This window comes from Cavia porcellus, unplaced genomic scaffold, assembly GCF_034190915.1.
Source record: "Cavia porcellus strain 051 isolate PalLab524CR breed Dunkin Hartley unplaced genomic scaffold, mCavPor4.1 scaffold_13, whole genome shotgun sequence".
NCBI classification, from domain to species: Eukaryota; Metazoa; Chordata; class Mammalia; order Rodentia; family Caviidae; genus Cavia; species Cavia porcellus.
The window spans coordinates 30,248,415-30,263,481 of NW_026947496.1; the positions used below are offsets into that span (position 1 = coordinate 30,248,415).

The window sequence follows — 15,067 nt, forward strand, 5'->3', positions numbered from 1 at the left end:
TTGCTTATACTATCGTACATAATAAAATCCAGTAAGATACAACCTATTTAGACCATTGGAGACAGAAGGACAAAAGCTAGATGAGACTTCAAAACAAGATGATACTAAATCAGTATTACCTATTAAGATGTCATTTTCTCCAAAATAGCTGTTCCTATCATCCAATCTTCTCTGCCTCATTTCTGTTGAGCTCTTTTTCTGTCAGTAGCTGTCAGTTTGTCTTCTTCATTTTGTTCTCTGCTCCATTCGTTGTGGCCTCTCTGCCATTATTTCTGGATTCTTTGTATTTTTCTTTTTTTTAGAATATCCTGCAATACTCTCTGTAGAGTTGAATTGGTGGTTGCAAATTCCCCCAGTTCCTCTTTATCCTGGAAGCACCTTGTTTTTCCATCAATTTCCAGGGACAGTTGTGCAGGATATCTCAATCTTGGCTGGAGATTATTATCTTTCAAAGCTTGAATTATTTCCCCCCACGCTCTTCGTGATTTGATGGTTTGTGCAGAGAAATCTGCTGTAATTCTGATGGGTGTTCCCTTGTAAGTGGTCTGTTTCTTGTCTCTTACAGCTTTTAATATTCTGTTCTTGTATTGAATTTCTGGAATTTTTATTATTATATGCCTGGGTGTTGCTCTGTTTGGGTTGTAGGTAGTTGGGGTCCTGTATGCCTCATACATCTGAGTATCTTTACCTTTTGCTAAATTAGGAAAATTCTCCTGGATTATTTCTGTGAGTAGCTTTTGTAGTTCATTTGTTTGTGTCCCTACTTCTTCTTTTATGTTCTTAATCCTTAAGTTATGGATCCTCTTATCATCTTCTTGTCTTTGTATTATTGCTGTTTGTTTCTTTGTTATTTTTAAGAAGTTTTTCATTTCATTCTCCCATATTACAAGTCTGCCCTCCAGTTCAGATAGTCTGTCCTTAGTTTCTTTCAAGCTGTTATGCCAGTCTTCTATAGACTTCTTAGTATCTTGGTAGTCCCTTTGAACCTGCTTCACGTATTCTATGCTTTCTCTGTTTTCTCCATCAAACAATTCTCCCCTTTTTTTCTGTTCTTCCATTCCACCGCCTGTTTTTTCTTGGGTGGTACTTAGCATTTCTCTAACTATTCTGCATACTTCTAGCTTCAGGTCGTTGATAACTTCATTCCTGAATTGGTCTATGAGGCTCTCTATATGGTGCCTTATGTATACTGGTGCGGTGTCTGCTATTGCCTGTTTCTCAGAATTGGGGGCCGAGGAGCCTTTCTTGTTGCTGCCTCTTCCCATGCTGCCTCTTCTCTGTTCCTTATATATGCAAGCTTATATAAGAGGCCCAGCTTCTCTCCCAGTCAGCCACAGCCTGATCGAATTGCGCCAGTTAGGTGTTCCCGCTCACCGCTGCGCACCAGGGAGTTACGGACCAGGCAGCCTACGCGTCTCCCCTCCCGGCCACCGTCAGGCTCTGGGATCTGGGTTGGGACAGCCTACCAGGTCCGCCGGCAGCGTCACGCAGGCCAGGCACTTTTCACCAATCCCGCCCGAGAGGGGGATGTGTGGCTGGAGTCGCCACCGCGCCCTGCTCCCGCAGGACTGCTCGGGCCCAGAAAGTCCTCCGCTGGAGTCAAACTGTGGTAGAGTGTCAGCTTCTCTCACTCACCTCACCACAAGTCAGTGCACACCTCCCTGCCGTTCGCAGATTGCTGTTCTCAGAGCTTCTGCGCGTCTCTCTCCTTGCCGAGCCACTGTAGAGGCAGCCAGCCGCCGCGCGGCGGGAAACCCAAATTGCAGCTTACAATGGTGCGGGGTCCAGCCTCCACTCCGAGGCTTTTCTGTTCCTGTTTTACCACCAGGAATGCATTCCAAGTTGGTTTCTCTCAGCCCAATTCGTTCCTGAGTCAGCAGAGCATATCTCCACCTGCCTATGTCTCCTTAGTCCGCACCATTCCTGGCTTCTGAGCCGAGTCTTTCAGAGAGCCTCCGGTAGTTGCTGTTATCTGTCCGCCATGTTCTCCCGGAAGTCTGTTTTTTGGATCATTGAACAAAACTGTTCGCACTCTCACTGTTTGAAAGTCCACTTTATATGCTTCAATTTTGTAACTTGAATGACTATTTCTAAGATGAGAATATGTAATCTATTAACTAGTGATTTCTTACTGTTTATTTTTTAAATTTTGTATTGCCTGTACCCTTTTCCTGTTTTTTTTTTCCTTAAATAAAAAAATTTTAGCTATAGTTAATCTATAATTTTGTATTTTATTTTCTCTAAAAAACACCAATAACTTTCTGTCACACCCCTTTCTTCCACATTGTCTTTAGTTCAGTTATCTCCATACACTTGATCAACTTACTCAGACCTTGAGTCCTGTTTTTGGTTACCATCCCCTGGGTATCCTGGGTCAGTTTCTTTAATTAGCCCAGGGCAGGCCCAGCCCCACTCTTGTGTATTAGTAGCATGGTCTCTGAGGCATCACTGTTAGCAGCTTTTTTTGAACAGTGGGATCAGTTTCTTTTCCAGATCTGGGTTCATGATACAACCAGCAGCGTACTCTGGCACCTAGATAGGCCATCCAGCATTTTCTGGAAAAACGCAATCATGCTCTCTACCCCAAGTGAGCAGCCAACTAGATTCCTTCCATTGTCCAGTGTAAAGATCTTTCTTTTAGAAGGGAAAACAAAACACGTGAGGAAAGCAAATGGAATTAATTTGTCTGGAGGATAATGACAGTAACACCAGGGAAGTTTGCTAATGCAGTATGCCAAAAGGACCAGAATTGCCATAACAACAGTTTTTGAGTCCTATATATATCAGAGGAGCCAAAACCCTTGGATCCCCATTCCTTATTTTTAAATTCCCCAATCTCTATTAGAGGAAGAATGACTAACTGAGAAATACAAGAGTTTGGCGTGACCTGGACAGTGTTCTGAATAGACTGAATCATAACCTTGATTTCCCTTATATAGTCAGTGTTGATGACACCAGGCAATACCAGGGGACCTTTTATAATGAGACTGCTTTGACCTCACGGGAGATCCACTGTTCCAGGGAGTGAAGATCCACAGATTCCAGTAGAAATAACTTGGAGTCCCATTTTAGGAGTTGGTGCAAATCTAGAGGAGAAACTAAGATCCCAACCTCTGCTATCTTTTGTCACTTGTCAGAGGTCAGACATGCACTAGGCCCAGGGCGTAAGGTTGGGGTGGAATTAGGGGAAGCATTCCCACTATTTGGTGGGGACAGAGCCAGCCCTGCTGGAAGTCTCCTGAGACAGGCTGACTGCCCACATGAGTTTCAGATCTGTGCTCATTTGCACAATGATAGCCTTGTCTACACCTTACACAAATGCCAGGTTTCGTTAGAAGAACCAGTAACAGCTGGGCTGCCCTCACAGGTACAGCAGAGCAGTACTGGTCAAAATGTCCTCTGCCTCCACAGCTGAAAAAAGTAACCTTGCTTCTAGGCTGTGGGTGAATAACCTGAGTAAAAGCCACTGCCAAGGCAGCCCCCTGCTCAAAGGAGGGGCCAAAGCTGGCACAAATTTGAATCATCTCAGCCAGTGTAGCCCATTTCTTATGAACTCTTCAGCTTTGTGACACCATATATTTGCATTTTCAAGTTCTAGGTGCTGAACCATGAACTTATTAGTATATGTATTGCTTACAATTGGTGAATAGAGGTGAGATTAAGGGACATTTCACCTTTGAGCAAAGCCCCTTTGCTTAACTAGCTTTCTTCTTATGCCTCGTGCTTTCCTGTGTCACTAAGTGGTCCAGTCTAGATCCAAAATGCCAATCTTTCTGCCTCAGCTTGCTAGAATGCTGAAATTAGGAGCATGTTCCTCCATGCCTCGCTCTTTCCTTGTTTTCTTCCTTTTTCTTTTTGAAAAAAGCTCTTCTTATGTTGCTCAGGCTAATTTTGTACTTTTGATTCTCCTGCCTGAGTTTCTAGGGAAGCTTGGATTATAAGCATGTGACACGGTGGGGCTTTCCATCTTTTTCTATGAAGGAAGAAAGCATAAGGAAGCATGTGATCCAGGGCTGGGTGCTCTCAGAGCTGGAAGAAGACAGGGCACAGTATGTGGTGGGCCAAAATCATCCCTGGCTCCTCAGGCTCACCCGCTGAGGGACCCAGCTTCTCTGTCCCTTACCTGCTCTGTGCAGCATGCTTTCCTCCAGGACTCATTAATAGGAAAGTTTCTAACAAGCATCTAATGAGTACTCTTGGGCTACTCAAGGAAGCAAGAGCACAGTGCCCTGGGAGCCTCCTAAGCCCAAGTCAGCTTGAGGGAGTCCCTCTCTTGGGTGACTCTGGATAAACTCATTTTCTTTTCCCAGTGGGAGAGTGCCTAGAGCAACTGCTTTTGGCTGGAAGCCAGGTGTTTCTTCTGCCTTCTTAGAAAGAACTCCAGGGATGCCTGCTAGCTGCTCCAGGATGCCAAGTAGCAGCATTGTGTCCATTACACAGGCAGGAACTTTCTGCAGCACTTTTACCCTTTATGTGTGCATACTCATGTATGTGCATATGTGTACATGTGTGTGTTTGTGTGTATACTACCTCTTTAGCATCTCCTACTTGTGCCCTATGCCACCTTCTCCTTCACTTCTGCCCTGGTATTCCTTTTAATGGGGAACACCATCTGGATTATCCCCTCTCAGGACTGATCCATGTATGGGAGAGAGCTAGGCATGTTCGCTAGTTTCCCAAAACTAGTTTTCTTAATTGAATGTGAACAAAGGTTGAAGCAGAAGCCAAGGAGGACAGAGAAGATGCTGGATTGCTGCGGGCGGTGGCAGCAGGTTTTCTGGTGGAAAGAGCTTCTGAGCAGACAGAGTCCGGCTCCAGTCCAGTGTGCATCAGCTACCCTGGAACTCCCTTGAGCTGTGCCTGAGATATGCGCTAGCTCCACTTCTCTTAAGGGCTCACCGCGGGAATGGGACTGGCAATGCTTAGTCCTCTGTGGAAACACTGTTCTAATTTCGTAAATCTGCTAGGAAAAAATGCCACAGACTGGGCAGCTTTTATAACAGACTTTCTCATGGTTTTTCCAGACTTGAAGCCCAAGGTTAAGGCATCAGTAGATAAACCACCCAGGAGATGCAGACATGGCTCTGGCTGTTGAGAGTCTTGGCCAAATAGGACATGTTCATCCTCAGTGGGAATTTTGCAGCTTCCCCATTGCAGCTCCTTCCTTTCCACTACACCCTGGATGGGATCCTGATTTGTTTGTGTTTCCTTTTTGCAGTACTGGATGCTGAATGCAGGACCTTTTCACAGAGCTATATTGTCAACCCTTAAAAATTGTTGTTTTAATTTTGTTTTTATTAGCTCATGTTTTTAGTACTTCTAGTTACATTCATCCTGGGGAGCTGGTATATGCAAATCACATACCTCAATTCTTTTTTTTTAATGCCGTCTCCTCCCTCTTCCTCCCTGTATATATTCCATAAGAACTTGATAGATGCATGTATACAGCTCCTCATGGTCCCCCTCGGCCCCACCCCTGTTTTTTAAATCTCCTTTCCCTCCATCTCCTCCCATCTTTCAGTTTCCTTCCCTACCAAAAACGATCCATCTTGCTGTTTCCTACTCTTTCTTGTTTTGCACTTTATTCATATGTTAGGGTTCTCACATGAGGGACACCATGCATCATCTAAACTTGTCCTTTCAGATTTTATGATAGAATACCACTAAGTTAGTAAGTTGGTCAGGCTGGGCTCAAGCTTGCAGTCCCCTGCTTCAGCCTTGCAAAATCCTTGGTGCTCACAATTGTGTTTTGTCCTATCTGCCTACATTTGTTTCCCACTGCCTCTGAAATACCATTTTCTCAGATATTGTACCTTTGGTAATGGTAGACAGTTCCAGGTTTGTGAAGGTTCCTTTAGTATTTTTTTAAAATTAACATTATGATGATACAAAGGTGATATCCATTCTGCAGAAATAGTACTTAAAACCTGAATTTTGACCCTTTCCCAGGCTACTAATGCATAGTATGATTCTTTCAAGATACTGGTAGCCACAGCTCTGGGTTGATTGTGAGGGTACATAGTTGTTTGTACTGTTGCCAGCATTTTTTTGTGAGATCTGAAACACTTTGTTACAAATGAGGCTTTGTGTTAGATAATTTTGCTCAACTATAGGATACTGTAAGTTAGCATGTTTAAAATGGGCTAAGCTTGGTGTTATATAGATTAGGTACATTAAATATGTATTCTTTTTTCTTATGTGGTAATAGGGATTGAATCCAGGGCCATCATACTGAGCTACATTTCCAGTTATTTTTTATTTTTTATGTTGAGGCAGAATCTTGCTAAGCCCTTAAGTTGTGTAGTATTGTTTTAAGCTTGTCATTCTCCTGCCTCAGCCTCCTAGAATACTAGATTTATAGATGTACAACACCAACTCAGCTTTAAATATATTTTCAACTTAATATATTTTCAGTTTATAATGGGTTGTTAGGATAAAAGTCCATCATAAGTCTAGGAGCATACATATCTATAAAAATAAACAGGGTTGGGCATGTAGTCAGTGACAGAGCATACACTTAGTATACACAGGGCCCTGGGCTCAATACCCAGAATGAAAATAAACAAGACAAAACAAAACACAACTAAAACCCAGAGTTTCTGTGTGGCGGACCTGTGCTTCATCCATAGGCTTTACTCCTCTTATTCTCACAACAACCCCCTAAAGTTCGCACTACTGCTGCTATTTCTTACATTGCTGTGCATGCCTGGTGAGTGGGCTACCACTGAGCTACACACACCTACCCCTGGAACTTCTGGTGCCCCAATTCTACGGATGAGGACATTGACCGGAGAGGCTATGGAACTTGCTAAGGGCAACAGATAACAAAAGTGGAGTAGTCTGAGTTGCCCTCCTCACTTTTCTGTCTAAAATAACATATTTTTCAAAATCTGGCCCCACTCTCTATGAAAATTGCCCCTGTGTATTTCAGAGATAACAAAGCGACATATTTCAATTTCAGGTTAAAAAAGTCAAATGGAATGAAACTGAACTCCATTTCTGTTTGTTTGCTCACATCTGTTTTTTAATTAGTGCGTGTTGATTAAACAGATTAGTGGGTTTCATTTTGGCAGCTTCATAGATTCAGCACAACACTGATCATTTTCATCCCCCATGACCCCCTTACCCACCAGATGCACATGAATTCCCACACATACATGTTATTTATGAGATGTTCATTGATGTATGTTTGTGGTATACAATGAGCACATTCAGCTCGGGGAACTGACACTGATGCACATCACGCCATACTTGGTTTGATTGCCCCTACCCCACACCTTCCCCCTTCCTCTTCCTTGATCCTTTTCCTGTCTCTCCGGTGTCTGTCTCTCAGTTTCTTAACGTCTTTTTTATTTTGATCCTTTTATACTTTTGATCTCCATATTATACAAAATATGTGATGGTTAACAAAATCTCCATTTCGGGTGTATTTTACCTCTGCCAAATCAGCTCCCACACTTCATTGTCTTGCCTGGTTGGGCACTTTGCTCTCTGCTGCCCTCCTGTGGCTATTTGTTTTTCTGCGTGGGAAAGATTAATCCTTGATCTTAACTCTGTGCTATGGCAGGTATTTTTCTTGAAAGGCCAGATTATGGGATATTATGTGATTATGACAGATACAACCCTTACTCTTATGCAGATTTCACCTTAGCTTTACACAAACACGTACACAGTCTTTACAACTGTAGGTATAAAGCAATTTTTAACAATTCATTATAATTTGACTTGGATTGACGTGATTATAATAGAGATTTGCCACATGCATATACAAAAATCCCCCAGTGAGTTGAGCTAGAAAAACATATGGTGAGGGGCTGGGGATTTAGCTCAGTGGCATACGCACCTGCCTTGCAAGCAGGCCATCATGAGTTCGATCCCTGGTACCGATAAAAATGAAAAAGACAAAAAAAAAAAAAAAAAAAAAAAGAATTACTATTTAAAAAAACATATGGTGATGTAGTTGTTAAACAGCAATGGCTTTTCAGAATTTAAGTTGCTTGGCATAGAAAATTTCAAGCATGTATAAAAATGACACAAGTATCACAAACTTCTGTATACCCTGGCAAGATTTTTATTTCTTCTATTTTCCTATGCATTGATACATAGTTCTCTATTTTACTTTACAAATTTTTTAAGTTTTAATTGTACACACTAAGACTAGTGATGAAATTAACACATCTTATCACTAATTAGGTAATTGAATTACAAACCTGGATATAAGGGAGGTCTTTTGATTCCTAGGGTTACAAAAACAATAAACTCTGACATTTGCTCAAGAAATGACTTAAAGCACAAAAAAAGAATTAAACATGAATGTTCCATCACTACACTAATTAAGGCAAAGGAAAGTAAGCCTATGTTTGCTGGATACATAAGTACCTGATTTCCTCAGTCTCACTAGTAACCCTAATTTAGTAATGGTATTTACTGTGGAATGTTTATTGCGCAAATCAAACCGAGATAACTAAAGTCATCACCTATTGTAAGACTCTTTCATTTTTTTCTTTCTTTTTGTTTTTGTTTTTCTTTTCTTTTAGTGCTGGAGACTGAACTAGGTAGGGCCTCTTGCAGGTTAAGCTTACAGCCCAACATTTCACAGTAGATCTCAAATCCTAAAACTGAGCACACACCTCCCTGTGGCTTAGCGGAATTCCCAGCATCTAACTTTCCCCTTCTTTTTCTCTAGGCTTTCGACAGAGATGATTTTTTTTCCAAGAAAAGGTAGTTTTATTAGAATTGTACATAAGGGCTGCTTCTAAATTTAACAGGCTATGTACAACCATACAAATGGATTGAATACAAATATTTGAAAATAACTTCCCAAATAAAAGAATAAATTCTGTTCTATGTTTCATTCTTTTCTTTCTTCTTCTTTTTGGTGCTAAAAATTAACCTGGGGCTTCTTACACTGAGCTACATCCCTGGATCTTTTTTATTTTTAAATTTTGAGGCACAAGGCTGGGGATTTAGCTCGGCAGCTTAAGCATCTGCCTTGCAAGCGTGTGGCTGTGAGTTCGATGCCCGGTACCACCAAAAAAAAAAAAAAAAAAAAAAAAAAGTATTCTATAAAAAAAAGAAAATCTAAATTTTGAGGCACAGTCTCATTAATTTAGTAAAATGCCAAGGCTGGGATAGAACTTGCAATATTCCCACTTCTGCTTCCCAGAGTACTGGGACTCCAGGTAGGTACTACCATGCCCAGTTTTATGTTCCAGACTTAATACCTAAGAAGACACAACTTATTCTGGAATCTGCAGCAGGAAGATCACTTGAGCCCAGAAGCGTGAGGCCAGTCTGTGCTACATAGATCAAATCAAAAGAAAAGAGAGAATGTAAACCAACCGTTAAACAAAATCTGAAGTGACAAAGAGTGGCAAATTCTGCTAGAGTACTGTATGTATACACAGCTCTCATGGACACTGAATATACAAATATACTGAATATACAAATAAGTCTTAACACTGTTCCTTATGCATCTAAAGGACTTTGTGTTTCTATTTTTTTTTTTAACCAAGGATCAAACTAATGACCTTTCTTGTAGTCAAGGGTTGTGCAGCTAGAACAACTAGAATCAGGACATGGAGTTTATAATATTATTTTTATAATGGTCACCGGGAGTTAACACGAGAAAATGCAGGAAATCTATTCGCAACACCAAAGACATAGAATATTTAGTTAAGGGTCTAAATCCCACAGCAATGTCCCACGAGTCCAGATGAAAATCCAGAGCTCATGACAGTGCCTCCCACGAGTCCAACTGGAGGTCCAGAGCCCACAAGAAGGACTCACGCCAGATTCTTTTTTTTTGGTCTTTTTCCTTTTTATCGGTACCGGGAATCGAACTCACGACTGCCTGCTTGCAAGGCAGGTGCTTATGCCGCTGAGCTAAACCCCCAGCCCCCCCCCCCGCCAGATTCTTTTATGGACCCATGCTGGGAAGGCCCAAAGGTCAGCGGTGGAAACCAGAAAATCCATGCCAGCGGGGCGAAGTGGCTGTGCTGATGGGATGAGGGTTCTACGCTGGAGCCGAGAAGTCCCACTCACAACAAAGATCAGGGCTGTCCTGAAAGCCACCACAGCCATCCTCAGCGACACAGAGGCTCCAAGCTCCTCTGATGACAAGCACAGTCGGGTACATGCCAGGAAGCAGCCTGAGGAGTTCCTCCTGGAAACCAAGCGGCACATGTCTTCCTGTCCCGAGCCAAGAAGCAATGCTTGATGTGAGGACCAAAGCTTCTCCAGGAAAACCAACGGCTCAAATAGCAACTCATAGGAGAACCCACAATGCCTCAACACCTCAATGCAGTAATGCATTAACACCTTCCTTCTCCACCTCTCTATTTATGCTGGCAACTTTCCTCAGATGGAGCATCTATGCTCAGCGCCATGCTGATGTAATCCAGCTGGCATTAAGTTGACCACCAGTTCTTAAACCGTAACAACTTTCCTAGGCAGGCACTTGTGCCACTGAACTAAATCCCCAGCCCTGTGTTTCTATTTTTGAAAATAGTCTGTTTTCCCTCTCTACTAAGAACTGAATGCAAGGCCTTCACACCAAGCTACATCTCAGCCATTTTTGTTTTTATTTTGAGCTAGGGTCTTGCTAAGTTTCCCAGGCTGTGTTTAAATATGCAGTCCTTTTGCCTCAGCCTCAGAGGGCTGGAATTGCAGATGTGTATCACTATGTGTGGCTTAAAGTAGTTTTTATAAAGTCAGAAGGGTAAGGGTTCACCAAGGAGAATTTTGTAGATTGATTTTGTACTATCTTGAATCTTTTCATCAAGTCACTAGTGAGACTCTATATTAGCATGAGACATTAAATAAGTAAAAGGCAAGTGACAGCTACCTAGTTAAATGAAGCAATAACGTAGTGCCTAGCAAATGATACACACTAAATAAATGACCTACATTAGTAAGAAGAGTCAGCAACTTCTGCTCAGAGAATCATCTGTTGATAGTAATTCTAATTTTACATAAGTGATAACCACCCCTTATTTCTGCACATACTTAAATGTACAAATACCTCCATTCTTCTTTAATGTATTTTATAAAACAATCAGTCTGCATCAGGCTGAGGAAAAAACATTTCTGAAAAGACAGAGAGGGACAGAGACAGAGACACACACACAGAAAGAGAGAGAGAGAGATTTAAGATATTAAAGAACTTCCTCAGCCTGCAGGTGTCATGATTCTCATTATTGATAAAATTAAGCCCTAAAAACAGTGAAATATTTTCCCAATTATAGTAACCAAGGGATACAGTTTATGTCAGTTATTCTGGAGGCTGAAGCAGGATGATCACTTGAATCCAGGAGTCTGAGGCCAGACACAGTAGCCCTCGTGTTTATGGCCGGTTGAAGACTCTACAGTGGTTCAATCCTTTCCTCAGTGCACCCATCACTTCTCTGTTCCTCAAGCTATAAATGAGAGGATTGAGCATTGGAGTAAGGACTGTGTAGAAGACAGAGACCACCTTGTCCTGGCTAGGAATTCGGTAAGGCCTTGGTCTCAGGTAGATGAACATGGCTGCCCCATAGAAGAAGGAGACAGCAGTCAGGTGAGAGGAGCAGGTGGCCAGAGCCTTCTTTTGTGCATGAGTGGAGCGCATACGGAGTACAGTCCCCAGAATTCGACCATATGAGGCCACAATGATGGAGAAGGGGAAGAGTAGCATGAAAACACAGCAAACAAATATCACAGTCTCAAAAAGGGATGTATCTACACAGGCCAGTTTCAACAAGGATAGCATCTCACAGAAGAAGTGGTCCACCTCCCTCAAGTCACAGTAAGGGAAGTTCATTACTACCACCATCTGAATCAAGCCATCAAGTATCCCAAAAGCCCAGGAGCTCCCAACAATCCAGAGGCAGACCTTCTGATTCATGAGGATAGGATAGTGGAGTGGGTGGCTAATTGCTACATATCGGTCATAAGCCATGAGTCCAAGCAAGAGCCCCTCAGATCCCACAAGACAGACAAAAAGGCCAATTTGCATACCACAACCCACAAAGGAGATGGACTTCCTGCCAGACAGGAAGTTGACTGCCATTTTCGGCACATTGGTACAGACCAACATGAGGTCCATGAGGGAGAGCTGACTTAGGAAGAAGTACATGGGAGTATGAAGTCGTAGATCGATGTAGATAAGGAAGATGAGAAGAACATTCCCACACAGGGCCACTGTGAAGACTATCATGACCACGGAGAAAAGAACAAGATCAGCTGGACTGTGGGAAAAAATACCCAAAAGGACAAAGTCATCTGTGGATGACTGGTTCAACCATACCTCCATGGCTCAGCTCCTGGTCACCTAAAGAATATGCACAAAAATATGTTGAATTGGCTGACTTTTTTTGCAGTTCTAGGGATTATACTCAAAGCACTAGTTGTGCTAAGCAGGCATTTTAACATTTAATAATATTCTCAATCCCTTTTTTTGACATTTAAAAAAATTGGACTTGGGGGCTGGGGATTTAGCTCAGCGGCATAAGCACCTGACTTGCAAGCAGGTGGTTGTGAGTTTGATCCCCGGTACCGATAAAAAAAAAAAAAAATTGGACTCTGTGTTCTGCATTTTATGTCAGCTATTTTATTTTTAATTTATCAAACCTCAACAGTGTAAGTACTGGGACATAATGGGAACACACGTCTGTATTTCCATAACATAGTCATAGAAGCCCTCTCAGCTGGTAAAATTGGACCATATATCTGTATTGGTTTGTGTCATTACCAAAAAGAAAAGAAATGGAGTGTTTCATTTTTTATGCATCATTGGAACTTTTGACAATCTCATTCAGCAGGCAAACTCTTGGCTTTAGTTTACTTTTTAAAATTGGTGAACCCAGGACCTTTACACTGAGCTACTTTCCTAGTTCTATGTGAGTTTTATTTTTTAACTTGTTGTTTTAGAAACAGGGTCTCACAGAAACACTGAGTTGTCCAGGGCTTTGACTTTTCATTCTCCTGCCTCAGTCTCCTGAGTGCTGAGAGTACAAGTATCTGGCGCGACATTCAGCAATTCTGTCTTTTCTCTAGGATCCTAAGGATTTGGTATCTGTTACAGGGTTTGAATTACTTCATTCCCAAGAGATAATTTATGTGTATTCCAAAAAGAAAAGAAATGATGCATGAGATGCTGATTAATCTGTATATATTTATATTTTGAGAGTGTATCGTGGTAGCCCCTCGGTTATAACGCAGACAAAGGAATTGTTCTTTTAGTGCCCCAAATGAGAAATGACTACATATAACCAAATGATGTCACTGTCCAACATAGTGGGATAACAGATAAGTCACAGGCTAAGGGAAAGGAACAGTGACTTGGGACTCCAATCTCCTAAAACAATGAAGTACTCAGTTACACTGAGACTTTATTTTGTATTCTATTTGTTTATTTTTATTATTACATGTTTCTTTTTTGTGTGTGGAGTTGGTACAAGGACATAACACAACTGAATTTCATTTTTCTTTCCCTCTCTTGATAGCCCTCCCATTTGAGAAGATCCATCTTCTTATTTTTTATTCTATATCTTTTCTTTTGCTCTTTATTTATAATTTGGGTTTCTCATGCAAGACAAATCATGCAGTATTTAAGCTTCTAAGTCTGAATTATTTCACTGACCATTATGGTCTTAAGATGCATCCATTATTTTCTATAAGTGACTCAAATTTATCTTTTTAATCTCACAATCAGCACCATAGTAGAAGTGGCTTACAGACTGCTGTAACTATGCTGTTTAATTAAAGTGTCTAGCACAAAAGCATCCTTTTAAAATCCTTCTGACAAGGAAAAAAAGTGCTCTAAAAGATACAACAGCAAGTGTGTTTAGGGGTGTTAAACAGTTGACCATATTAATGTTTTTGGTTGGATCATTGAACACAACTGTTTGCAGTCTCACTGTTTGAATGTCCACTTTGTATGCTTTGATACTGTGACTTGAGCAACTATCTCTAAGATGATAATATGTAATCTATTAACTGGTGATTTCTTACTGTTTTTTTTTTATATAGTTCTGTATTACTTGTACCCTTACACCGCTTTGTTTTGTTTTGTTTTTTCTCTTTTTCCTTTTAAATAAAATTAAAAATAAAATAAAATCCTTCTGACTAATATTTTCTATCCTCTTAGAAGACAGGGTCTTACTATATAGTATTATCCAGGCTGGCATTGAATTCATTAGCCCGTGATCCTGCTGCCTAAGTCACCCTAACTGCTATGATTATGGAGGTGCATCACAATGCCTGTCTCCCACTTGCTTTTGTGAATCATTTACTCATTGTCTTGTCTGCTAGTTGGTTTATGTGAGGCTTGTCACCGAAGAGGAATTTCACTTAATGTTTGATCAGTAATGTGTTCTAAACACCATTTGTGTGGAAGGAGGCCAGAAACAAAATGTAATTTTATACAGGTAAAGCCAAATCAGAATATAAATCTGCATCTTTTACACAAATCTTTTTTTTTTTTTTTTTTTGTACCAGGGATCAAACTCATAACCTAGCCAGGTAGGCACTTATGCCACTGACCTAAATCCCCAACCCTCTAACTCTGCATATTTTAAAGTGCCAAGCTCCCTTGATCATAGTCAAAATATCAGAAGTCAAGACAAACACAAGAATAAATACATTTAAACAACTAAGTGGAAAACATCAACATACTCCAGAGCAAATAAAGTGCTAGATCCAGTTTTTCACTTGTCTTACGCAGACACCTGGCTGAATCTTGTCATCCCTCTCACAAGCATTTTAGAGTACTATCTGCTATGAGAAGGAAAATTTGAGTCATTTGCAGGAAAACAGATGTACCCTGACACCATAATGCCAAGCGGACACAGCAGATTGAATATCATATGGCTTCTCTTAAGACAAACCCTAAATAGAAATAATTTAAAGAGAAAAATACAAGATAGACAACAGAAAATTGAGATCAGCCTACTTCATGCAGATGGAGAGTGATCTGGGGCTGGTAGGGGATGAGAAAGAGGTGAGGAAGTACAGGTAAAAGGATTCAGATGCAATGTGTGATGCATGTAATTACTATGTCACAAATATATACTAATCAAAATAAATT

At 41.1% G+C, this 15,067-nt stretch overlaps 1 protein-coding gene across 1 annotated transcript; it reads right to left on the minus strand.

The window, feature by feature from the left end:
- Window positions 1-11,344: 11,344 nt before the first annotated feature.
- LOC100713830 (olfactory receptor 2V2) lies at window positions 11,345-12,292 on the minus strand. Its single transcript, XM_003468814.2, has one exon. It carries the CDS (start codon window positions 12,290-12,292, stop codon window positions 11,345-11,347), a length of 948 nt encoding a protein of 315 aa, XP_003468862.2.
- Between the last annotated feature and the right edge of the window lie 2,775 nt (window positions 12,293-15,067).

Excerpts from the sequence above, each read along its gene's own strand:
- LOC100713830 (XM_003468814.2), bottom strand. The coding sequence starts at position 12,292 with ATGGAGGTATGGTTGAACCAGTCATCCACAGATGACTTTGTCCTTTTG.